Consider the following 26,184-nt stretch of genomic DNA (forward strand, 5'->3'; position numbering starts at 1 on the left):
AGCGGCCAGCCCTGCCTTGTACCTCTGGATATATTAAAGGCTTCCGTCAAGGCCCCAATAACCAGCAACCTGGCAGAGGGTGCACTATATAGTTGTTTTATAGTTCTGCAAAACCCTTCCCCACAGTTGAATTTTTTTAATACGTCGTTTAGATAGAGCCAATTGACTCTATCAAACGCTTTAGTTGCGTCTACAGTCAAAGTAGCTAAGGGTAGAGAGAAGGCAGTGGCAATGTCTATAGCCCCTACTAGTTCCTGTGTTAACTCCGCTAGTTGTCGACCCTTAATAAATCCTTTTGGTCAGAATGTACTATAGTACCAATAACACAAGCCAATCTTGTGGAAATGATTGTTGTAAATATTTTGTAGTCATTATTGAGTAGTGATATTGGTCTATATTATCCGCACTCTAATGGGGATTTTCCTGGTTTCGGGATAAGTACAATTGTGGCCTCCCTCCAGGATTTAGGCGGCGGATCTCCATCTATTAAGATACCGTTAAAAAGTGCTGTGAGCACAGGGACGATGGAATTCTCGAGAGATCTATAGATTTCTCCCGGCAAACCATCCGGACCTGCCGCTTTTCCTTTTTTTGATTGGCGAATTGCTTTTTTTCACCTCGTCCTCTGTAATCTTATTCTCTAAGGATTTACTCTGAGTTATTAACAGGGTTGGAAGAGTAATAGCATCCAGCCATCTGTCCCTTGCTTGCTGGTCATTGGGAAGATCTTCTTTATAGATCTCCTCAAAGAATTCAAAAAAGGCTTTCCCTATTTCTAGGTTGGTAGATCTTGTCTCTGATTCTCCTTCTATCCTGATTTCCCTGATGTAATTAAGGGCTTTGTCAGATTTTATTTTCCATGCAAGTACTTTCCCTGCAGCTTCTCCAAACTCAAATTGAGAAGATTTGCTCACTTCCCACCTTTTATTTATTCTCTCCCGTAGAATGTTTTCCAATTGGGATTTTAACTCAACCAATTTTTCTTGTTCTTCTGGTGTTGCTAAAGACGGGTCGATCTTTGATTCTAGAAGTTTCATATCTAGTTCTAGTCTTTTTACTTTTTCGATATATAATTTCCGCCTATAAGAGGCTCTGTTAGTGATCTGCCCTCTTAAGAAGGCCTTAAATGTCTCCCAAACAACTATTGGGCCTGCAGAGTTTCTATTTATATCAAAAAAGGCTAAAGACTCGTCTAACAGGAGTTTGACCTCTTCCTCTTCAAGCAAAAGTGTCCGATCAAAGGACCAGGTTGGATGTTTAACAAAATTATCAGGTTTCAGAGTAAATTTTAACGCGGGATGTTCTGATAAGTGTGATGGTAAATAATCTATTGTAACCAGAGTATCCTTTAGACAGTAACTGAAAAAAGCATAGTCAATTCTGGATTTATGTTTAAAGCGACTGTTCCTAAAGGACACCCCTGGCTTATTGCCAACTCTTTCTCTCCAGAAATCCGCCAAACCCAGATGTGTCATGATTGTTTTGAGGGTTTCTCTGGATTTAGCGGAGCTACAAATTCTAGATTTTGTTGATTTATCTAATCTGGGGTCAAGAACAATATTAAAGTCTCCCATCCAGATTATTGGCCCCTGGACTGATATTAATTGATTTCTTACAGCATCCAGGTGTGATGGGTCATCTGAGTTCGGACCGTAGTAACCTACCAATGTCCTGATCTGACCATCGAGAGAGACTCTCACTATTGACCATCTCCCTGCGTTGTCCTATTTACATTCCAGTCTTTGCGCTTTTACAGATTTTTTAAAGATAAACATTACCCCTCTTATGTTCGCATTGTGGTCGGTGGAGCAGAATTTATCTATCCACCTTTGTTTTTTTAGTATAGTGATAGCCTCTGTTTTAAGAAGGTGAGTTTCCTGCAACGCGATGATCTGCGCCTGTGAGTCTCTCAGGTATTGTAAAATCCGGTCTCGTCTTCCTTTCACGCGCAGACCATTCACGTTCCAGGACATATAATTTATAAATGTCATGTTATGGCTTCAGTCCCTAACACCATCATTCTTTTACTTTTTATTTGATGACTCTTTAATTTTAGCATGTCGAAAGTTTGATTTAGAGAAAAGTAGAAGGCTGGAACACTAAATCGGATTGGCAAATGAGGATTTTTTGCTATTTTACCCCCCCCCCCCCCCCCACCCCTCCCCCTAGGAAACCCCCCCTTATTTATTCTGGCTTGGTGTTTAGCCAGATGAACGCCCACCCGCGCAGCCTATCCTTTGACCCCGTACTGCTACATTATCCTCGGGGAATAAGAGGTAGCTGTTACTGAGCAAGTACAGACTAGAGATTATCATTGACTGTCGTATCAGGAGGGGATCTTTGAGAGTTATCTAATTTTTTTTTTTTTTCCTTGTGTAAACCCTTCTTTGTTTTAAATATAAGTATGTGTCACTATTATATTTTAAATGAATACATAATTCCTTTTTTTTATTGTTTATTATTTATAGCTTTTTCCTTCTTTTTTTTACCCCTCCTTTTATTTTATTTTTTTGATGTCCTTCCCTTTGAGTTTAAGATCTGGTTGAGATTGAGAAATCTGAAAAAAACATAAAGAAACCTAAAAGGATTCTAAAAGATCTGTGTACCTTCGGTGATACCTAAGTTAAGTTAATTTGTTTTATGAGCCTGAGCTTGGGCGTGATCTCTGATGGATTCTAATAGATCATCGGCATCATGTATGGAACGGACGTTATGCATCTTATTATTATACATGATTCGGAGAAATGCAGGAAATCTCATCTGCACCGTGGCACCAAATGATCTAAATTTGTCCATGCGCTGGCCGAGCTCCCACTGTCTATCCAGTGTAGTTTTCGAAAGATCAGAGCGTATCTCAAAGGAGAAGTCAGGACCTTTTATTGTGTCAGAGCAAGATTTAAATTTTTTTCTTTAAGAGCGAAACGGGTCTCTGTGAATTCGCTGAATGTCTTTATCTAGCTCTTCAGCTGTTTCTTCCAGATTAAGTTATCCTTTTATTAATTGTATTATAAAACCTTTAAGATCCCCACCTTCCTTTCCTTCAGGAATTTTTAGTAGTCGAATGTTATTGCGTCTAGAATAATTTTCTATCACTTCAATTCTCTCTCTCATGTTTTCACCATCTCTTTGGAGAGTATGTATTTTTGATCTGGCCAACTCTAAATTTGTGGACAGAAGACCTACCGAGCGTTCTAGTACTTCCGTTCTCTCACATAGGCCATCAACTTTTTGTCCTAGATCCTCACAGGTTGCTCTAATTTCACTTTGATTAGTTTTAGAGACTGCAAAATCTTGTCTTTTCTCCTCTCTCATTGCTGCAATAGAGGAGACTGTGGCCTCGAGTGCGTTTCCAAAACCCAAGTCTAAATTTTGGTCCACTGCATTTTTCTGACTGACTGGTCTCTGTCTTTTTATTTACTGTGGGTACAGGTGGTGCAGCCCTACAGCAAGATCTGCTCTATTGTGAAAGTCAGACTGGCAAGATGGCCTGGTTCTAAATATCCCCGGACCAGCTTGACAGCGGATGTGGGCACACCTGACAATTGTGACCACCCTATCTGTCCCCACACTTTGCAAGAGTTTCACGAGGCGGGAAGCTAGCAGTGGGCCCATTGTGGCAACCACTGCTTGCTCCCCTGCCCAGGCATGGGAGTGTCTAACATCCACAGGTGCCCCAGCACCTAACCAGGTTCATACCTTATGGGAGTGTATTAATGAGTCGCAACCATTACCCAGGATTGGGTGGAGAATGGATTTTATCAATAGCATTACAGAAATCTTGACATATTTAAATGTAATTTGGAGGAACCAATGATTGCTTCTTTGGCACACAAACGTTTGCTTCATTATCCATTCAAATTCATGTTACACCACTGATACGGTTCTTAAAACAGTAGTTATTTCAAGTAGACGCAAATCCCAAACATTGGACTCCTTTATATAAGGCTTGATTTCTTAAATCTTACAGTGACCCACTTTTATTAGACATACATAATGTAAAATACTGTTCTACTAGGGTGTTTATTGATGAAATGCGGTCTCTCTTGTTACGAAAATTGTAAGCTCAGATGAAACCCAATACTAATTAGAGGGGCGCCCTTCAAGTGTACACATGTAGGCTTATTTGTTGCTGAGTGCAACACTTTGTGTTTTTTACACAAACTATTATACTATGGGAGTTACAAGGGACAGTGATAATAAAATGTGTTCCTGTTCTTGAACCTTTATTTGTTAGTAAATACTATTCTCAATAAGATGTAATGAATGTGCATGCTTTTCTTTTCACCCTGCTTGGCTTTGGACACCACAGCAAGAGTTGTAACTACTGGAGATGGTTATTGTTATTAATCGGATTACCCAGGTCACGAGCTCCACTGCTTCAGCTCCATTACCTGGGAATTGGGGAAGTGACGCTTTATTTTATGAAGTCACCTGGCTTTCTCGCTTGGTTGCACCAACGTATCTCTAAACCAGGACTGTTTGCTCCCTTGGATTGTGAGTGAGGCTTTGTGTATAGCTATCAATGTCCACTAAATCACTTCTAGGCGCTTCTTTATGAATGTAGGATGTAGTGCTTGCTCAAGGCACTTGTTTAAAAATGAACTCTAATTTGCATATGTAGTGTTTCCTACTGACCAAATTGTTTCTAGGCGCTCATTACGGGTTAATAATACCCACCTGAGTTGTACCAATGTTATCAATCTGGGGTAAATGATAGCCTGATGAAGTGGGGCGAGTGACTGCATGCTCTGCATTTTATCGACCAGAGAGGATGATGGGCTGGTGCAGCACCCTTCAGAGCAGAGAGCGTAGCTTGGTCAGAGAGATGTTTGAGCTTCAGAACTTCGAACAATCATGCTGGCATTTAAAGTTAAAAAAAATACAACAAGGAGGGTGCATGCAAGTTGCTTAAGGGGCAGCGACAAGGGAGAGGTATGCAGGTTTGTAGAGGTACGAAGTAAAAAAAAACGCATGATTTTGTAAAAATAACTATAAAAAACTAGCGCTATCCTCGAGCTAAAAGGAGGCAGCAGGGGGAGGGGCGAGAGGAGGGGGCGAGTGCTGAATAAAAAGCAATTCACTTGCAAGAGCGAGCAGAGCCAGGAGCGATAATTGCTACCATATGGCGCCGCGCGTGAACGCGTTGCCATTGAAGGCAATGGAACGCGTGTAAGTTTTTGGCTGAAAAGCGATTACTAAAGGTCTTTTTGGCCTAAGTAGCGCATGCGCCCTGGGTAGGCGAGACCTAAAAAGGATAGTTCACAAACAATACATTTAACCATCGTACACAATCGGGCTCTCTCTAACCCTCCCTGCCAGTTTCTGTGTTTGTGTTCTCAACTGTACTCTGGATACAGTGCACAAAGGTAAGGTGATCTCTCTTCACCAGTGTACTCTAGAAACGTTACTCCAGTAGCCCCTGAGCTTAAAGCACCCAGACGCGACTCTTTTTGCCTAGTAATAGGCAAGTTTCCCAATACTTAAACAGGGTCCCTAGGGACGCTGTTGCCTCAAATGCCTGTCATACCGCTTCACTATGGTCTTGGGCTTGTGAAATATTTGTTGATATAACAAAGTAATTGCAAGGCTTCTCATGAGTCAACCTTGAGAATGATAAATGTTAATTTTGCTTATTTACTTTACCAATATGCTACACATCGTATCATGCAGACTGCCCAACGGCCTGCTAGAACATGTTGCTGGTTAATACAAATGTGTGTTCGTTACATCTTATATACATTTCCTCTTCATGTACTCAGACATATAGCCCCTGTAAACCTCAACATATTTATTCCTTAAATAAAATTGCAATTCAAATGTGTTTAATGCAAACTTCCAACTGTTAAGCTACACATCATGTTAAACCAAGGTTAACATAGGAAATATTTTCTATGTGGTTGACTTTACATATTTTCAAGAGTAAACATAGTACCATACTCCAAGTGAGGCATGGTTAATCTATGCATACGGTTAGTCCCGGTAATAGCCTCCATGTTACAATATCTCCTTTGTCATTCCCCCTAAACAACTGTAACAGATTAAATGTTAAATGTTCACTAATCAAATTCTGATAGTCTTACCCGTATACAATAGGTGCATTGTTTTCACAGAAATGATCACAAGCTCCAGCCTCCCTCTCCCATCCTCTTCCTTCCTCGCAACTCCTGTTCCTTCACTCCTCTTCCCTTTTTCTCCCTGTGCCCATCCTCCCTCTGACTTCCCCAACCTCCTTCTTGCCTGTTCATTCTCGCTGTTACTTCTCCAGCTACCCTCATACCTTTTCATCATCGCTTTCACCCCTCAACCTTGTTTCCCTAGCCTCATTCTCTTCCTTTTCTCCTCAATGTCAATTTCACATATTCATTTTCCTTTTCACTTCCCTTTTCTCTTTCACCTTCTCCTTCCTCTCTCTTATTTTCATCCTCCTCACCTCTCTATAGCCTTTCTGACCACCTCTTTTTGTCATCCCCACATACTCTTTTTCACTGTACGGCCTCCCTTTTAGCTCAGCTCCCATCTCAAACTATTTGCCACCTCACTATTTATGACATCAAAAGAAAAATTTGGAGGTGACATTTTTATTAATTTTAAACAAATATGTTGTACAATAGGAAGCTTGTTTTTCTTGTTTTCTTCTTAAATGTCCCTTCAGCTTTATTTAGTCAATGGGAAGATACAACTTGCCCCATCTTCTCCACCTTTTGGGCTAGATTGTGTAATGAGATGGCATACGAAAAAAGGAAATCTATTAAAGTGGGTTATAACCCCAAAGTTCCCTGGATGTTCTCTTTGTCTCTGCATTCAGAGCATTTATGATTTACAAATACGATTTGTTTCAGAACAATGCTACTTACTAGAAATATTCGCTCATTATTTGCAGGGTAGCACCAGTACAAGGGAGCAATCAGCTTTGGGAATTTTGGAAACCAACATAATACACCTGACAATATGATGGGATTGAGCGGTGGCAGTAGGGTCTAAAAGATAGTGCATCATGTCTTACAGGATGGCTTTGTCAGATTTAGACATCTTATAACTATACTGAAATAGCATAGAAAGAACAAGTGTATCCAGCATATGTCAAACCAAGTAACCGTCTAAATGGTGCTGTGGAAGTGGCCTTGTGGTAAATCTGAGTCATAGAATTTTGTGTGAAGATTCAGCAGCTTTGGATTGGGTCACTATTAATTAATACTCTCTAATATAGCACATACTGCAAACTCCGTCTCATATATACATTTTAACCGAGTATAGAACTTAGCCACAGAGACTTTTAATCTTGTGGTCGTGATCACACACATCCATCCATTTTACAAGCAATCATGGCATGTGCAGAATATCTAGAAAGGTGGGTGCTATTTTTTTGTTTCTAAGCACTCACATTCAAATCTGGTTTGTCTGGTGAACAATATCCCCTATTTACAAATAAATTCCACCAGCATTCTCAGCAGGTACTCCCTTTTTGTAAAAGTGAAACCCTGGAAACCACAGCTGAAAATGCCATGACAAATGCCAGATGTTTGTTACGCTCCCACAGATGTGGTAAGGGCACACAACATATCACATTCACTTGTGAACTGCTGCTCCAACCTTGTCCTTCACATTTCTTCCCTGTGTGTTTGCCCTGTTCTGGCCAGAGCTCCCTTCTCTGTTGGACCTCGTGGGCCATCTGTGATGGCCCTGCATATGATTAAAAGTCCACATCACAATCTTTTTGCAGTCCGCAGAAGACCAGTAGAGTTTCTGTGGAGCAGAAACTCCACATCAGAGACAGAAGAGAGCCAGAATAGCAGAAAATGTGGGAGAAGCAAAGGGCAGATTCCTTGACTGGGGGAGAGATTTTGTGTGTTCATGTCTTCCACTTAACCCCTCTTTTTTTTTTTTTCAAACGTTTTTATTGGAAATTTCAGGGTTATGTAGCATAAGAAATCAGAAGTTGCAATGTACATAAAACCAATACATGTGATTATACATCATTCAAAAGAGGATAAGACGTGAATTTAGCAGGGAAAGGCATTAAGTCCCATGATGGTATACATGTTGTTCGGGACGGTCATGAAGGTAATGTGGTAATCAGCCATGAAGCCTTTCTAGGCTGGGCTCATGAGAGGATAGATATCACAAGGAGGTGGAGAGGATCGAAGTAGGTAGGAGGAAGAAGAAAAGAGTAGAAAGAGAGAGCAAAGGATAGAGGTAAGAGGTGAGATGCGAGATGTGATATGTATTATGTTAGATGATATATGTATTATGTTAGATGATATATGGGACACCACGATGCGGCATAGCAGTTCAGGCTGTGGTTGATCACGAGGGTTTATGGGTTTTGAAGTAGATATCCAGTGAGTTCCAAAGTTTCCTTTGTGAGGGTTGCCCTGGTGTGTTTTGTAGAGAAATGTTATCTGCACCTTGTAGGTTAATCACCCAGTTTAGCCAACAGGCATAGCTTTCCTTTTTTGTATCTTTCCAGTTGTTTAGAACGACTTTCACAGCCGCCGTGAGTAGGAGGTCAAGGAGGGCCCTGTCTGTTTTCGGGATTTGGGTTTCTTTTGTAAAACCGAAAATCAGGCACGGAAGTTCTTTGGCAGGTGAGATATTAAATACTTTGTGGATGAAGTCAAATACACTATCCCAAAACATTGAGACGCAGTCACATTGGAGGATGAGGTGGTCCAGATCTCCTTCCGCCCTCTTGTAGTTCCAGCAAAATGCGTCAGGGCTGAGTTTGTGTGCGTATAGGCGAGCCGGCGTCCAGAAGACTTTATGCATGAGCCAGAACTTGGCTTGTGATAAGGTAGGGCTTATTTTATGGCTCGTACAAGATCTCCACGCCGTGGACCACTCCAGCTCTGATATGGAGAAGGAGGCGATTGACGACCAGAACTGTGATGTTTTGGTATTTAATGTGAATGATTGCGGGCTCAGCAGTTTGTACAGCCTCGAGACCTGGTGACCAATTTTGTTTAGGGAGGAGAGGAGGGAAGGAAGAGCCGGTTGTTTGGATGACAAATTCGCTTTAGTAAAGGCTGTTTTAATGTTGAGGAATATGTAAAAGTCGGAACTATCTAACCCAAAGGACGATTGGAACTTTGTAAAGGACAGAGGGTAGCCATTATCGTAGAATTGGTGGGGGAAAACAATTCCCTTCTTGATCCAAGTTGGGTTGAATAGTGGTTTACCTTTGTAAGTGATTGAGGGATTTTTCCAAATCACTTCCCACCTAGATTTTCTTATTGATGAGTCTAGCAGTTTATCTTGTTTAACAAAGCTATCTTGGTGTTGGTAAATATGGGCTTAGAACCTGGGAGCTGATTTGTTTTCATTGATAGGATCGAGATGGGAGGAATGCCGTCCAGGAGCGCCTTTTCGATGTCTAGCCACACAGGTGAATAGTCCACTGGTGGGGACAGCCAATAGGATCCTTGTTTCACTAAAAAGGCTATTTGATATCTCTTAAAGTCGGGGAGATTGACTCCACCAATGGATTTATCCAATCTCAGTTTTTGTAGGCTGATGCGTGCTTTTTTCCCTTTCCAGATGAAGTTGTTAATCATTTTATCTACTCTGTTATGGAAATCTTGGGACAGTAACAAGGGGAGCATGGTAATTAGGTAATTTACTAGCGGTGTAATCATCATCCTGATGGTCTCTAGCCTGCCCCACCAAGTAATGAAACGGGGTGACCATCCGTCTAGGTGGGTTTTTATTTTTTTATGCGTGAGTTTTTCATTGTGCTGTAAGGTCTCTATGATGGAGCTTCCAAATTCTATACCTAGATATTTGATGTGATTGTTTTGTCAGACTAATCCTGATGTGCCTAAAGATTCCTTATTAGTGAAGATATTGAGGGGTTTCACTTCCGATTTATCGCGATTCAGTTTGTAGCCTGAATGCTTAGAATAGGAATCTATAGAGTTCATCCGTGCGGCTATAGAGGTATCAGGATTCTCAGTGACTATCAGGATATCGTCTACGTAAGCAGCAATTTTAATACTTTTATCGCCGAAGGTGATGCTACTTATTTCTACATTCTGTTGTATGTCGCGGAGGAGAGGTTCCATCGCCAGAAGGAATAGAGCAGGAGATAAGGGGCAGCCCTGTCTAGTTCCTTTTCAAGAAGGAATGGTTCTGATAGCGAGCTGTAAATGGAAATTCTAGCCGAAGGGGAAGCGTATAATGACATGACCATATCAATAAAACTGTCACCCATGTTGAATATGTGCATGCATTGACGGAGAAAGGGCCACGACACTCTATCAACCGCCTTTTCCGCGTCAAGGGTGATTGCTACTGCGGGGGCGTTCGAGATTTTCGACTTCTCCAGCACATGACATAGGAGTCTCGTGTTGTCGTTGGAAAGGCGGTGTTTTAGGAACCCCACTTGTGAGTTATTTATTAAGGAGGGTAGAATGGCGTTTAGTCTGCATGCTAGAGCCTTCGCGTAAATCTTGCAGTCCAAATTTATGAGGGATATCGGCCTATAATTTTTAGGAAGTAAAGGATCCTTCCCATCCTTAGGTATCACTATTATTGTTGCTTCACTCATCGTGGGGGTGATTCTGTTTGATAATGAAAAGGAGGGGAATAAATGTAGGAGCCGTGGGTTCAGTTGTTCCTCAAATGTCTTATAAAAGTTGGCCATGAAGCCGTCTGGCCCCGTAGCTTTATTGTTCTTCAGTGTTTTAACGGCGGTAGAAATTTCTGCTATAGTTAGTGGCGCCCCAAGTTTCGCTTGTCAGGGTCGGATAAACGTGGGAGATGAATTGAGTTTAGATAGTTGTTACATTCTTCCATGTTGAATTGGTTGTTGTTCTTATAAAGATCCTCGTAAAAGGACTGGAATGTGTGGAGAATGTCTTTCTGTTTGATTTTGGTGGTATTGGATCGGTCCCTAATAGATGTTACATGGAATTGCTTCCTTTTGTGTTTAAGATAGGAAGCAAGGAGTTTCCCAGCTTTGTTACCATCACATAGCCTTAGGGCCTTGAATTTATTAATCCAAACTCCTGCCCTCTTACTGAGGATGGCGTTGTATTTATATTTCAGATTAGTCAAACGGTTGATGGTAGTTTTATTGTTCAGGTCCTGGGAGTGTTGTGTTTCTAGCTGCTTGATTGTTTTCTCTAGAGAGTCTAGTTCGGAATTTAATTCTTTATTCATACGGGCGCTGATACCTATCAGCGTACCCCTTAATGTGGCCTTAAATGCATCCCATACTAAGGCTGGATCTGTTTCTGACTGTGAGTTTATCTGGAAGTATTCTTGTATGCATTGTTCTATTTTTTTATGTTCTCGGGCACTGACAGTATCTCATCATTGAAACGCCATCGTCTGGGGGGGATAAGTGAATGTGAGCCTGCCAATTTCAAATGTATACCTGCATGGTCCAACACTAGTATGGGCGCTATATCAGTTTTGTCTATGAGGTGTGTATGTGCGTCGGATATCAATAAATAGTCTATTCCTGAGTAAGAGTTTTGTGGAGGGGAATAGAAGGTATAGTCACGGCCATCCGGAGGCGCCATGAGTCATGCAGGTGGAATTTAGCACACATTCGCTTCAATGCCTCATGTTCGCGTGGGGGGTGGTATGTGCTCTTGGATTGCCTGTCTAACAAGGGGTCTAATGGTAGATTAAGATCCCCCCAAACCACTAGGAGCTCATCTTGTGGGATATTTTCAAGTTCTTTCAATACATATTCCCAGAAATCAGGCAGGTCAGTATTAGGGCCATATATGTTTGCCACATAGATATGGTCCTCGTCTCTTTGTAGATGTGCAATACTCAGTCTACCCTCGAAGTCTACTGAATGTGATATCAGGGCTAAGTTAGATTTTTTAGCAATCAGGGTGATCACCCCTCTTTTCTTTTGAGTGTCAGAGGAGCAAAGTGTCAGTGAGATCCAGTTTTTTTAAGGTTGTCCGCATCAGTCCGGGATAATTTGGTTTCCTGCATGAGAATTATATCCCCTTTAGTTTTGGCCAAGTAATCCAAAAAAAATTCTACTTAACCGGGTGATTAAGCCCTTTAACGTTTAGTGAAACAATATGTAGAGAAGCTGCTAAAGACTTATCTAAAGGCATGGTTAATGTTCGATTTAATGTGATGGTGGGACGTTACGCGCAGTTCCGCACATACCGGAATGCTGCATTATAAACATACTATAATAGACAGCGCTGCACGCCGATGCAGGACCTGGGATGTGTGGCACATATCGTGGTGGAAGAGAGTAATTAGTAAGTAAGAGGTAGTTATGAAGGAGATAGAGGAGGGAGAAAGGAAAGGAAAGAAAGAAAGAGAGAAGAGTAAAGAATAGGTAAGGAATAGTACATAAGGAATAGTACATAGCAAAAATGTTCCTGAAATAACCGGCTTAACAACCTTACAGCCACCCACCCCCCTAACTGAGTCAGCCCCCCCTTACTCCCCTTCCCAACCCCACCTCCCCTCCCTCCCTCCCCGAAACTCGAACTGTGTGCATTATTGAATCTCCGTGTGTTAAACCCCTTCTCTTAATTTCATGAATTTGTATATTTTTAGTAAAAACTATTATTATTGTTTTAATAATATGTTTGTTATGCTATTTTACAACTGTGGAGGTGATACAGTGCAGTCAAATTGCCTACAATAGTTCGTGTATCAAAGCAGTACAAAAGCATCAGTTATCATAAAACAGGGTGATAAAATGAGTGACCGAGAGGTGCTAAGATACATCTCTATCTTGCACAGTATTGATCATCATCTGTTTGTGTAAATTGGTATCAAGTAAGAAAATCGAGAACATGAACAGAAGACTTGGCTTCTAAGTGACATTTGTGTATGGGTCAGTCATGTGGTGGGTGGCAAGCATGAGCAGGGAGGGGGGTCGGAGGAAGATAGCGGCTTTTGAGGGTAGGCGTAAGTGTTGGCAGGGTGCCTGGTAAGCTGGGTCAAGGGGCCTGGGATTCTTGTCATTTTTCTTTAGGTGGCCTTTGCTATTCATTTGATGCGCTTCGCACGTTATGCCCCGCGATTTCGCCTATGTGTATACATAGTCTTTTTCTCTCCGATAGTATACGTGGCTGCCATCTTTGTAGCTTGCAGTTCAGAACCTAATTGGCATCTACCTCTTTCTCTGCACTTAATACTTTGGCTGGTAGGCAAACTAGTTATAATTTGTTTCACCCTATGAACTGTCAGTCACTGGTAAAAACTTTCTTTGACGTTCACAATTTGATTTCATTACAAGACCGGAGGCTGACATTATGCAATAACCTTTTATTGCTCCCAGGACATGCAGCCCTTTAAAGTGTAACAAAACATCATAAAGAAACATTCCATAGCAACAACAAAGCACCATGACGACCAGCCATCTTCCTCTTTTATTCGCTGCCCACGGACAGTTAAGTACAACTTCTTCTTGTCTCTCATGACTTTCTGTTTTTTAAGATATTTAGGCTGATTTACTGCCTCTTTGACATTATTTAATCTCTTTCAGCATGTGTGTAATTAATGAATGAAACGTTTTTTTCTCTTAAGTCCACATTTCCTGTGAGTTACCATTTTATTAAGGTAAGTATATCTCCTACCTCTCTCAGATACCCTTCCAATTTCGGTTGGGTCCCTTTCTCTTTCCTACTCGCTCCGCTCGCTCTCTGCCCCCAAACAAACCGATATCGGCGTTTCCGCCACCAAACACGCTCATTACCGTCCCTCACTGAGCCAATGTACCTTCGGCGGGCTGCGGGCTCCTGATTCAGACCCGCTACGCTATGCGACCTGCTTCCGGGTCCCTCCCGTGACCCGCTCGGCCAAAATGGTTCACTTTTGCTCTTGCTGTGACCCGCAAAGCAAAAATTTGACCGTAAACACAGCGCGAGACCCGTCCTCGCGCTCTCCTTCAGCGCTTTTTAACTGCCTGTCTTCTCTGTCTCCGTTTGCCGACCCGACTGCCTTCCCTCGCTCCCCTGATCTTTGGGCCTTAAATCTCTAGTTTAGGTAGCGCTTTTTCAGCGGATCTAACCCTTTTAACCTGAATACTTAAAAAAAAAAAAAAAAAGGGGGAACACTTTATAACTGATAACGCTTATTTATTTATTGTTTATTCTGACATCCCTTGTTGCATTATGTCACAGGGAGACTCCTCTGTTAATGACCCCCCCATTACCCAAGCCTCCCTTATAGGTCTCTTTGAGAGCCATTTAAAATCTTCCCTTAATGAAGCTATCGAAGCTGCTCTTAAGAGGAAAAGGGACATTCCTATTGAGCCAACGCTCTTTTCATCGGATGATGATGAGGTGGACCCGCTCCCCTCTAAAGGCGGTAAGGCTGTTAAAAAATCTAAACACATTGAACCTCAAAATCTTCCAGGGGGAACATCTGATAAAGTTTTATCTGTGGGTAGCCTTTGCGCTACAAGTGATACGGGTGTCCCGAGCGGCACAAAAAGATCGAGCGGCCTTAATGGCGCAAAGAGCACAGGTGTCCCTTGCGGCACGCAGAGATTGGGTGTCCATCGCGGCACAATTGACCTCGTCAATGATGATGACGATTATTTATCCCCATTGGATTTGGAAGAGGAGGCTGATGAGTACGTATTTGATCCTCTAGAAAAGCTTGAGGACGACCTCCTTGACGAGGACCTGACTCTAACCTCTACTAATCTCAACACCATTAAAGACCCATCGGGGAATGAAATGTTTAATCCTTCCAAGATCACCCATCCTAGAGGTTCAGATTGGTGGCCTTTGGACCACGTCTCCCAATTTATTAAAACCTGGATTGGCAAACCTCTTGAAAAGGATTCGCGTAACCTTATGAAGTCTGAGTGTCCCAAACCCTTTTTGGATAACAAAGCAGGGTCAACCCCTAATCTTGATCCTGAACTTTTAACCTTTTTATTTAAAACTGGGAGAGATCCCCGCAAAGGCCTGGAACGCTGCCTTAAGCAGTGCCAGGATAAACTTTTGGATACCCTCGGTCCTTTGGCTAGGATCCTTGACATGGCTGAAGAGGCCTCCTTGAATGGCACTCCAGTTGACACTGAACTCCTTAGAGGCTGGAGCCAGCGTGCCATTTGTCTTTTGGGTAACGCTAACGCTAACCTTACCTCGGAGAGAAGGAGAGCTATCCTAATGCGTATGAATCCAAAGTTAGGGGATTTGGCCAATAAAGATGTGCAAGGGGATCCCAATGGTCTTCTATTCGGAGAATCCTTTATTAAGTCCCTTGGCAAATATGTATCCACCTTTGCAGCTTTTAACAAAGCACAGACAAATATGAGACGAATGTTTGGCGGACGATTTTTTGGAAGGGTCGGCAGGGGAGGATCGGCTGTCGGCCGTGGTTACAACAGATCCTACTACCAACAGAATCAGCGTGGCTACTCAAGGAACTACCGGGGATACGGTAACTTCTTTCCCCAAAGAGGCCGAAACTATCGTAACAGAGGTGGTACCGGTCGTGGAAGATTCCAGTCCCAAGGACAAGGACAAGGTAAGACTCCCTCTTCTTGGTTCTTCCCTTCCAAGGGTAGGGGGAAGACTCTCCCTTTTCAGTCACGTTTGGCCTTCCATAACAAACGATGCTTGGATCTTGGAGACGGTAAGGGGATTCAAGATAGATTTCATATCGATTCCCTTTCAGGCCAAACAACCCAGGGAGCTTTCTATAGACCAAGAACAGTCAGTTTTGGTAGATGCAGAAGTGAATCAAATGCTAGAGAAAGGTGCGATACGCACCGTCCAAAATTCTGGTCAGGGTTTCGTGAGCACAATCTTCTTGGTGAAGAAAAAAGAAAAGGGTTGTTGGCGCCCGGTAATAAACCTGAAGGAACTGAATTCTTTTCTGGTCTACCGCCATTTCAAAATGGAGGGTATTCACCTCCTGAGAGATCTCCTTCAAAGAGGAGATTGGCTCATAAAATTGGATCTCAAGGACGCTTACTTTACAATCCCTATGGATCCTTTCTCTCAAAAGTTCCTGAGGTTCGTTTGGAGGAATGTAACTTACCAGTTCCAATGTCTCCCTTTCGGCCTATCTTCCGCCCCTTGGTGTTTCACCAAGGTGCTCAGGCCTGTAGTCGCCTCTTTAAGAAGAAGAGGGGTTCGCCTTATTATCTATCTAGACGACATCTTACTGATGTCCCAGAGCAAAGAAGAACTCCTATCCCATATGGATTGGACAGTAAGTCTCTTGGAGAGTCTTGGCTTTATTATCAATATAAAAAAGTCTATTATGACACCTTCTCAAAATCTGGAATTTTTAGGTTTTCAGGTGGACACAACCTTAACCCAGTTACAACTTCCCAAGAAGAAGCTAACCAAAATAAAGAAGGAAGTTTCTTATGTTTTATCCAAGGACCAAGTGAGTTTGAGAGAATTAGCGAGAATAGTGGGTCTCTTATCTTCTTCCATCCAGGCTATTTCTCCAGGTCCCCTTCACTACAGGGCCTTACAGAGACTCAAAGCTTCAGGTCTGAGGAGGGGTCTTTGGTACTCAGACATAGTTCCCCTCTCCCAAGATGCTCGGGAGGATCTTATATGGTGGCGAAACAACTTAGACAGTTGGAATGGAAAGGCAATTTTCGGAAATTCACCGAGTTTTGTCTTGGAATCCGACGCGAGCAATCTTGGTTGGGGTGCCAGACTTGGAGAGGTGGAAACTGGGGGGAAATGGTCGAGAGAAGAACTAACCCTTCACATAAACTCTCTAGAGATGTTGGCGTGCTTGAATGCCCTGATGAGCTTCAAGTCTATCCTCCAAAACAATGTGGTCCTGGTCAAGCTAGACAATTTCTCAGCCGTTACTTATATCAATCGGCAAGGGGGAGCAAAGTCGAAATCCCTAGCGGATCTTGCGGAAAAGATCTGGTATTTCTGCTGGGATCACAAGATTTCTCTGAGAGCCGAGTTTATTCCGGGTCTCCTAAACACAAGGGCGGACTGGAATTCGAGATTCCTAAAGGATTCCAGCGACTGGAAACTGGCCCCTTCAGTATTCCAGAAAATCTCAATGCTGTGGGGTCCTTTCGAAGTAGACCTTTTTGCAAGCAGACTTACCTTTCAGATAGATCGCTTCTTCAGTTGGAGGCCAGACCCCTTAGCCTTAGCAGTGGACGGTCTTCTCCAACCCTGGAAGTCCCTGCTGTCCTATGCCTTCCCCCCCTTTGCCCTAATCCAAAGAGTTCTTTTGAAAGTTCGAAGAGAGCTTTGCCAAACTGTTCTAATTACTCCCTTTTGGAGTTCTCAGATTTGGTTCCCAGGGGTGATGGAATTAACAATAGACTTCCCTCGCCTTATCCCCGGGAGTTTAGATCTTCTTCGGGGTCCCAACGGAGAATTTCATCCTCTTCTCTTAGAAGACAAAATGGACCTTCTTGTCTGGAAGATTTCAGGGGTTCGGGAAGATACTCTGGCCTTTCAGGAGAGGCTAAAGACCTTTTGGATGAATCATGGGCTCCGGGAACGAGGAGAAGATATATTGGTTCCTGGAAAAAGTGGTGTAGTTGGTGCTTGGAACGGGATTTGGATCCCGTGGCTGCCCCTCCTGTAGAAGTGGCAAATTTCCTTGCAGATCTTTTTAGGTCTGGACTTTCTTACAGAACAGTTAACTGCTACAGATCTGCAATTTCTGCAGGTCACTCTCTATCAAATGATTTCTCTATTGGTACTGACCCTCTAGTTCGTAGAGTTATGAAAGGTATAAGACTCAAACGTCCTCCTAAGGCTAAGTATAATTCTTTATGGAATGTTAATCTTGTTTTTGATCTTTTTACCTCATGGCCTGATAACCTTTCTCTTTCCAGGAAACAGCTGTCTACTAAGTTAGCTACTCTCCTTTGTCTAATTTCTTTTAGACGTGTTTCTGATGTTAAGGCTTTAGAAATCTGTAATAAAATGTATTCTCCTGATGGTGTACTGTTTGAAATTTGGAAAAGAACTAAAACTATGTCTGAAAATATTTTTTATCCTTACTTTTTGGATTGCCCCAAACTCTGTGTTGTTAATTGTATCAAAGCTTATGAGCAAAAGATGAGTGTTTTAAGACCTTTAAATGAAAATCAGTTACTGATTTCATATGTTAAACCCTTTCGGGCAGTCTCTTCTGCTACAATTTCAAGATGGGTGAGAACTGTTATGCTTGAAGCTGGCATAGATCTATCCAAATTTGGTGCTCACTCTTCTCGAGGTGCTATGGCCAGCAAGGTTTTTTGGAGTGGTGGCTCTATTTCAGATATCCTCAAAGCAGCAGATTGGTCTAATGCCTCCACTTTTGTTAATTTTTATCTTAAACCTGTCGAACATGTGAGTAACGTTGCTTTACAGAGCTTTAAACCTGCATAATGTAGCCTCCGGTCTTGTAATGAAATGTCGATTCTCCAATTATCATGCTGAGAGAATCTTGATTTCATTAAAGACAACGGAGGCTGACATTATCCCCCCCACCACTCCCTGGTGGTTGATTTGTTTATTCTATGTTTTTTAACATTTGCAGGATGTCACATCTTTAATCCTTGCCTGCTTTTTATGTCTCTATTTTTTGTGCGTTTTTTACCATAAATTTCTTTCTTCCTTTTCAGAATCTTCATAATTATAAAAGAATCTATGGAGCATGTTTTTTTGGAAGAAGTTGTTTTATTCGTTTGCAGCTCTAAGAGGAAGATGGCTGGTCGTCATGGTGCTTTGTTGTTGCTATGGAATGTTTCTTTATGATGTTTTGTTACACTTTAAAGGGCTGCATGTCCTGGGAGCAATAAAAGGTTATTGCATAATGTCAGCCTCCGTTGTCTTTAATGAAATCAAGATTCTCTCAGCATGATAATTGGAGAATCGACATTGTGGACCATAACCCTGACACTCGCTTTCTTACAGAAACTTGGCAGAATTAATTTTCCATGCTTGATCAATATTGTATAATAAGCCTTGGCCCCCTGGGGGGTCGGGGAGTAGGAATTGCAATTATTTTCAAATCGGTGTTCTCTTGCCGTATGGAACCTTTTGAATGTTCCCGATTGTGAGGGTATATTTGTTTCTCTCAGCATCACAAAGAATTTCACCCACAAGTCAATGGAGTTCGGTAATAGCTAAGGCCATTCCCCTTTTATACTGCAGAGTGTTAATTTCATTGTTTTGGGTGATCTTAACATTAAATTTTATGGGGTCGACAGTAGTTTGCCCTCGTCTATCACTGAGGATTACCTGGCTTTAGGCTTGCTGCGTTTGGTGCTATCCTCTAACCAGTTGGCGGGATATAGTCTTGATGCTATTTTCCTAAGTCGTCTTCTAGTTGTTGTTCCAGTACCCTTACATTAGTCTGATCATTTTGCTGTACCTATGACACTCTAGATCAAAGTTGTCGAGACACCTGTTTCTGATTCTACCACGATCTGTAGACCATGGGCCAAATTGAATCCTTATGCCTTCTATTCCTAGTTACAGGAGGAGGGCACTGACATTTTGGACAATATAGAAAAGGATGTGTGGATTTGTCTTTCTCAAGACAGACCTCTGCCTCTTCAATCTGGCTCCAAATAATTCAGCTGTACACCAACTCCCTGGTTTAATAATTCTTTGCTGGTGCTCAAGAAAAGAATTTAAGCAATTAGAGCGGGCTTGGCGGAAGTCCCATTGTCAGGATCCGGAAGCTAAATTTAAAAGCACCTCTAAAAAGTAATCTAGAGGCTGTTGTGCAGCGTGGCAGCTTATTATGCTGAGAAAATTGCGAGCACTCAAAATGCATCGAAAGAGCTCTTTGTGATCCAGTATTCTTTCCATCCGTGCAAGCAACTGTACCTCTTATCTGTCTCGCAGCAAAATGTTACTTATTTAGCTATCTTTTTTCATAATAACATCGCCAATATTTACTCTAGATTCCCCTACTTTAGCGACTCTGCTTGAATCCCTCAAGTCTGATTCTCTATGTGACCCAATACAACCAGGAACTATGAGTAAAATACAGCCGGTGCTGTTTCCCCGCCTGCTCCCCCTTTTACACTCTTCTCTGACAGGGGCTTCTACACCTGGAAACATGTTATTGTTTAGTATTTCACAGCTAAGTATAAACTATATATATATGTCATGTGATCAAGCCTCGTTTGGGAGGTGAAACGCGTTATGGCGGATGGCTGGTGTGATTAAGAAATAAATCACCGAGAAATTTTGCACATATTCTGGGCTCACTCTCGTTATTCCTGAGAATCTGGTGAAGAATGACGTTTTCGTAATATATATATATATATATATATATACTTGGCTGTATATAATATATGGTTTATACTTACATTTTCGTTGTGAAGGCATGCAGAGTAATGGCATATGCTTGGCAAAAATTCTCGAGGTAAAGACGCATGCGCTGTAAGGGCCGCGTTGTAAAGGCATGCGTTGTAAAGGAATGCGTGGTAATGGCATGCGTGGTAATGGCATGCGTGGTAAAGGCATGCGTGGTAATGGCAGGCGTGGTAATGGTATGCTTGATAATGGCAGGCGTGGTTCTGTCATGCAATAAAGTGGCCTAGTTCCCCATCTTCCGAGTGGCAACGAGGACAGGAGAGGGTTCCATCCGCTATATATGATTCAATCTAGCAGTGGTGAGATAAGCCTTGTGGAGGATAACATTTTTTTATATTTTTGAAACATGCGATTTTAGACACTAAGGGCCTGATTTTGATGTCGTGTGGAAAGCTATCCTGCAGCTTGTCAGAGGCTTTCTGCCCGACATCGAGGGTTTCCCTTCAATTGCCATATTATGATACTGGCAGTCCGAGGGAAACCCGTGGGGTGATTAGGCTGCACTCCCAACAGGCTCAAGTAGCCCGTCAGAGCGTTGAATCGATTCATAAAGCCATAATGACGTCGGAGCCAGGCTTGGCTCTGCCTTCTGGATTATGATCTCAGTTTCTGACAGCCTGTCCATGTTGGCCTTTGCGACATGAAAAAGGCTGTCGGAAAGTAACTTTTTGGGGCCCCTAGCTGGGTCCCCCTAAACATCCTTGCACTGTGTGGCAGGCACCGCATGGTGGCTGCCACACAGCGCAGGGATGTTTGAAAAGTGTATAATTTCTATTGAGACTGGTGCTGCAACCTCCAGCACAAGCCTGAATAGAAACGATACACTTTGCGACCGCTGTGAAGGTGGCTGCATCCTTATTGTGGAAGCGGAACCGCCGACTCCTTGTCGGGCGATCTGTTTCCACTCCGATGTCGGTCAGCCGCAAGTCCGACAGACATCGTAATTAGACCCTAAATGAGGATATTACAGGGCTAAACAACATTCTACTCTTGTGCACGGAATCGGAGGAATTCTCGATCATGCCTTTATATAACCAGGTGAGGACCTGAGCCCATCACAAGCAGTTTCTGTAAAAAAGTGTGTTTGGGCAGTTCCTCTCTGGTGATGTCCCTTCGAGTGTTGCATGTCCGCTGAAGCTGCGTGTATAATAAGGATTGCCCAGGCGGGACACCGTGCTCTGTAAGCAGTTGATCAAAAGTAAGTAATTGGCAATCCATAAATAGGTCCGTGGGCGTTAAAAACTCATTGCCACAGGGAAGGCCACAGAGAGGTATTTCCAGAGCATAGGATTGTATCGTATCGTATGCGTGAGTTGAAACACTCGGTTTACACATCCCTTGTCTAATTTACCATCCAAAGAGGATTATGCGAGGTAGGAGGAGTTGTATGATTTCTCCAGGGTCGATCTGGTGTCACTGAGGAAGCTGCCAGCAAGCCAACGGGCAAGCCATTGGAGTTACGCTGCCAAGCAAAAGTGATGAAAGGATGGGGCTCCCAGGCTACCCTGGCCCACTGGTAGCTGGAAATTTGTGGAGCATGACTCTGCAGCATGCTGTATCCCAAATCAAGTCTGCAAGCATGCATTCTAAGTCTTGAAAAACGTACACGGGGGACCGTAGCAAAAAAATGAAGTAAGCATGGAACCATTACCAGGTTGAACAGGGTTATCTTTCCGGTGGTTGCAAGCTGGAGTGTCTTCCAAAAATGAATCTGGGTGCGTAGAGCTGTTTGGGCTGACACCAGGTTCCCCTCATATAGATCAGCGTTGATACAAAAATTTTTAATACCCAGATATTGAAATACATGCTCTTCCCAAGGTCCAGTGGTTGCAGGGGAGTGTTGCGTACAAAAGAGAAAGCTGGATGACTTACCCCAGGTGATGCGTAGCCCTATTCCCTCCCCAAATTCTTGGAGCGCTAATCAATATAATCAATAGAGGGATGTCCAGAGTAGGTGTCTCTGAGATATAGTGGGATGCCATCAGTATATAGGGATACGCATGGATAATGCCTGCCAGGGACATACCCCTCATCGTAGCTTACGACCAACCTGATTATTGCTGATTTTTTTTTTCTTTTTCTAAAAGCTTTACTTTCCTTGTGTAAAGGTTCTTCTTGTGCATTCACAGTAATGGAAAAGATAAGCATAAACAGATTTGAGTTGTAATGGAAGCAAGATTTCTGCGTGTTGGATTTCAACAATTTTGCATGGGTTGCACACTTCAATTAAAATTGTCATCTCAAATGAAGGTGTTTTAACACCACCATGTTGTTTTTTTGTTTTTGCTACAGGCATTAGTGACATCTCTCCTTCGACAAGTTTACCTCCTCTAGTAGAGGGTCAGTTACGCTGCTTTTTGCAGATAACAGTCAGTAAACTCCTATGGACAATCACCAAACCACCAGCTTCTGTCATTATCAGACTTCGATGGTGGGGGGAGACCTCAGATGGGACCCTATTTCGGCCACGTGTCACATCACAGACTGAGCAGAAAACAGTGAAAACAACAGCCCGGTTTGCGATCCGCTGTGGACCTAAGCAGTTCAGCTCGTACCTCACAGGTGCTTTTATATTTGCAGTTATAATTATCCTATTTATGATTTAGTAAAATAATTTCACCATTTTGTTTCCTTGTATTTCCTACTATGTCTAATTTGAATAAAAGGATATGCCGGTGTCTGTTCCAAAACGTTTCTCTAAAAAATATTCCCCTGTGTTTACAGTGCAACATCTCATAGGACCTGCTTTAGTTGAAAGGTATTCTATATTGACATTTCTAGAGGGCTCTTTTAATTTAACTTATAGTGTTCTTTATGTATTAGCAGAGTAATATAGCAATATAAAAGGTGTGGACCTGGAATCCATACACCTATCCATAAATCGCTACTATCACTGTCTTTAATTTTCGGAGAGAAGGGCCCTACAACTTGCAGACAAACGATGCAGCCTGGGCAAGTTCTTACCAGGTAAAGACCACCTTCAGGTTTAAACACTTGCTTTTATTGCTTTTTGTGTTTTACTCCAGACAGTTTTACCAGACAAAAAAATATAATCAGGTCTTTCCACACCCATAACAATCTAATCTCGAATAATCAGGTGCAACAAAATTAAGGCATTAAAGCTTGCATTAATTACTTTACACCTTACTTGCCATGGTGCCCAAAGAGTTAGCAGGAATACAGAAGGGGTATTATAAATGGGATGGCACCAAGTGGGTCTTTTGATTTAGTTACCATGAGGTGAAATACTTTCAAAAGAGTTTCATGAAGTTGTAATTTCCTTTATTGCTATACATATTCTTCTTGCCAAATTTCTTAGCCATTTTTATGCACCATTGCCACTCAGAATTTGATCAAAAGATTGTCCTATGAGAGATCAGTAAATCAATCCATAATTGCACTTTGTAAAAAACCTTGTTTAATGCAACCTCCTATTTGCCATAGATATGGGTGTGCTTGTGCTGGAAGTCATGACCAAAGCTGACCATCTTCCTATTGGCCGAGTTCAAATCAATGGACTGTCCCAGCTGTCTCCAACACATCACATCAGTGGATTTTTCACAATAGTTTCCCCAACATCTGAAAAACTGGGAGAACTTCAGGTAACAGCAAAAATAAAATAGTTTTTTGACTTATCATGGACCACATGTATAGTTAATCATTTGTTTTCCTTTTTTCATTTTTAATGTGACACCATAGGAAGTTAGAGTTTGAGAGTCAACTTCTCTTATCTCTGTCATGAGAAATTGGTCTGGTCATTGTCCTCTCCAACTAATGTCGAATATTTTCTGTGATGCCTAAGACCTGCCTGCCCTTTTCAGTTCTGGACTCCTGCATGCCTAAGACCTTGACATTTTTTAACTCATCAATGGGGCTATTGATTTATTTTGTCCGTCATAGCAGAAGCACTAATTGGATCTCACTACCAGCTCTTGTACCGACTTATAATGGCCATCGTGCTCACTCAGTAATTAATAAAAATACAAATTAACATTTCTAGGTTATCATTTCTGTTTTTTGATTCACTGAACCTTCTTTACACATTTTAGAACACCATTCATAGTAGCTAGACTTTACAAATATAATATAATAATTTTGGGCTAAGTCTCTGCCATGAAAAATATTGGGAACTATACATTTTTCTATAGAGCAGAATTGGATCGAGAAATAGAGCGTCATCATTTTACTGAAAAACAAAAGTGTGGGAACCCATAATTTGGAGATCAGTTGAGGTAAGAATAATGATGGCAAGCTCAAAATATAAATATATATGTATAATGGTATAGTGAGAATATAAGCTAAACGTTAAAATATTTAAGCTAGACTACAATAAAATATTCCCTTACTGGATGCTTCACTGCTTTTCATGGTGTTCTTGCATTACATTACATTGCAAATGGACTAGCGAGCCAGGTATGCCTGTCTGTGGTGGTGGTACAAAAGGTGGTGGTAATGGCCGGAGCATCTGAACCAATCAAACACTCACACCCTTTCAAAAGATCTGGGTTTAATCCATCACCGTTCTTTAGCCCACTCTGCCACCCCAGTTCAGACATGGCTATATGCAAATCAGTCTGACCCTGTGCCTCACGGGAACAGTCCAGCCCGAACTGCCAAGCCATGCCTTCCCTGGACCAGAAACAAGCTTCCGAGGACCGGTTTCTGGCATTCCAGCCGTCTTTAGCCCGGCTTGCTTGAATCCAGTGGCAAAGTGAGCAAGGGACTCACGTCTGAGCATACCCTGCCACACTTATGGCAGCCAAAAGCGGTACAAAAGGGGGTGGTAATGGACGGAGCATCTGAACCAATCAAACACTCACACCCTTTCAAAAGATCTGGGTTTAATCCATCACCGTTCTTTAGCCCACTCTGCCACCCCAGTTCAGACATGTCTATATGCAAATCAGTCTGACCCTGTGCCTCATGGGAACAGTCCAGCCCGAACTGCCAAGCCATGCCTTCCCTGGACCGGAAACAAGCTTCCGAGGACCGGTTTCTGGCATTCCAGCCGTCTTCAGCCCGGCTTGCTTGAATCCAGTGGCAAAGTGAGCAAGGGACTCACGTCTGAGCATACCCTGCCACACTTATGGCGGCCAAAAGCGGTACAAAAGGGAGTGGTAATGGACGGAGCATCTGAACCAATCAAACACTCAAACCCAGTCAAAAGATCTGGTTTTAATCCATCACCGTTCTTTAGCCCACTCTGCCACCCCAGTTCAGACATGGCTATATGCAAATCAGTCTGACCCTGTGCCTCACGGGAACAGTCCAGCCCGAGCTGCCAAGCCATGCCTTCCCTGGACCAGAAACAAGCTTCCGAGGACCGGTTTCTGGCATTCCAGCCGTCTTTAACCCGGCTTGCTTGAATCCAGTGGCAAAGTGAGCAAGGGACTCACGTCTGAGCATACCCTGCCACACTTATGGCAGCCAAAAGCGGTACAAAAGGGGGTGGTAATGGACGGAGCATCTGAACCAATCAAACACTCACACCCTTTCAAAAGATCTGGGTTTAATCCATCACCGTTCTTTAGCCCACTCTGCCACCCCAGTTCAGACATGGCTATATGCAAATCAGTCTGACCCTGTGCCTCACGGGAACAGTCCAGCCCGAACTGCCAAGCCATGCCTTCCCTGGACCGGAAACAAGCTTCCGAGGACCGGTTTCTGGCATTCCAGCCGTCTTCAGCCCGGCTTGCTTGAATCCAGTGGCAAAGTGAGCAAGGGACTCACGTCTGAGCATACCCTGCCACACTTATGGCGGCCAAAAGCGGTACAAAAGGGAGTGGTAATGGACGGAGCATCTGAACCAACCAAACACTCACACCCAGTCAAAAGATCTGGGTTTAATCCATCACCGTTCTTTAGCCCACTCTGCCACCCCAGTTCAGGCATGGCTATATGCAAATCAGTCTGACCCTGT

General features: G+C 42.7%; 1 protein-coding gene across 1 annotated transcript in view; it reads left to right on the forward strand.

Annotated features, from left to right (window-relative positions):
* The window catches only part of C2CD3 (C2 domain containing 3 centriole elongation regulator), a 607,356-nt gene that overhangs the window by 63,033 nt on the left and 518,139 nt on the right, over positions 1 to 26,184 (forward strand). The window contains exons 2-3 of the mRNA XM_086933829.1: positions 22,557 to 22,826; positions 23,709 to 23,866. Of these exons, the coding sequence (XP_086789955.1) occupies positions 22,557 to 22,826; positions 23,709 to 23,866 (428 nt within the window). The remainder of the gene's footprint in view (positions 1 to 22,556; positions 22,827 to 23,708; positions 23,867 to 26,184) is intronic.

This window comes from Lissotriton vulgaris, chromosome 8 (assembly GCF_964263255.1).
Source record: "Lissotriton vulgaris chromosome 8, aLisVul1.2, whole genome shotgun sequence".
Lineage (NCBI taxonomy): Eukaryota > Metazoa > Chordata > Amphibia > Caudata > Salamandridae > Lissotriton > Lissotriton vulgaris.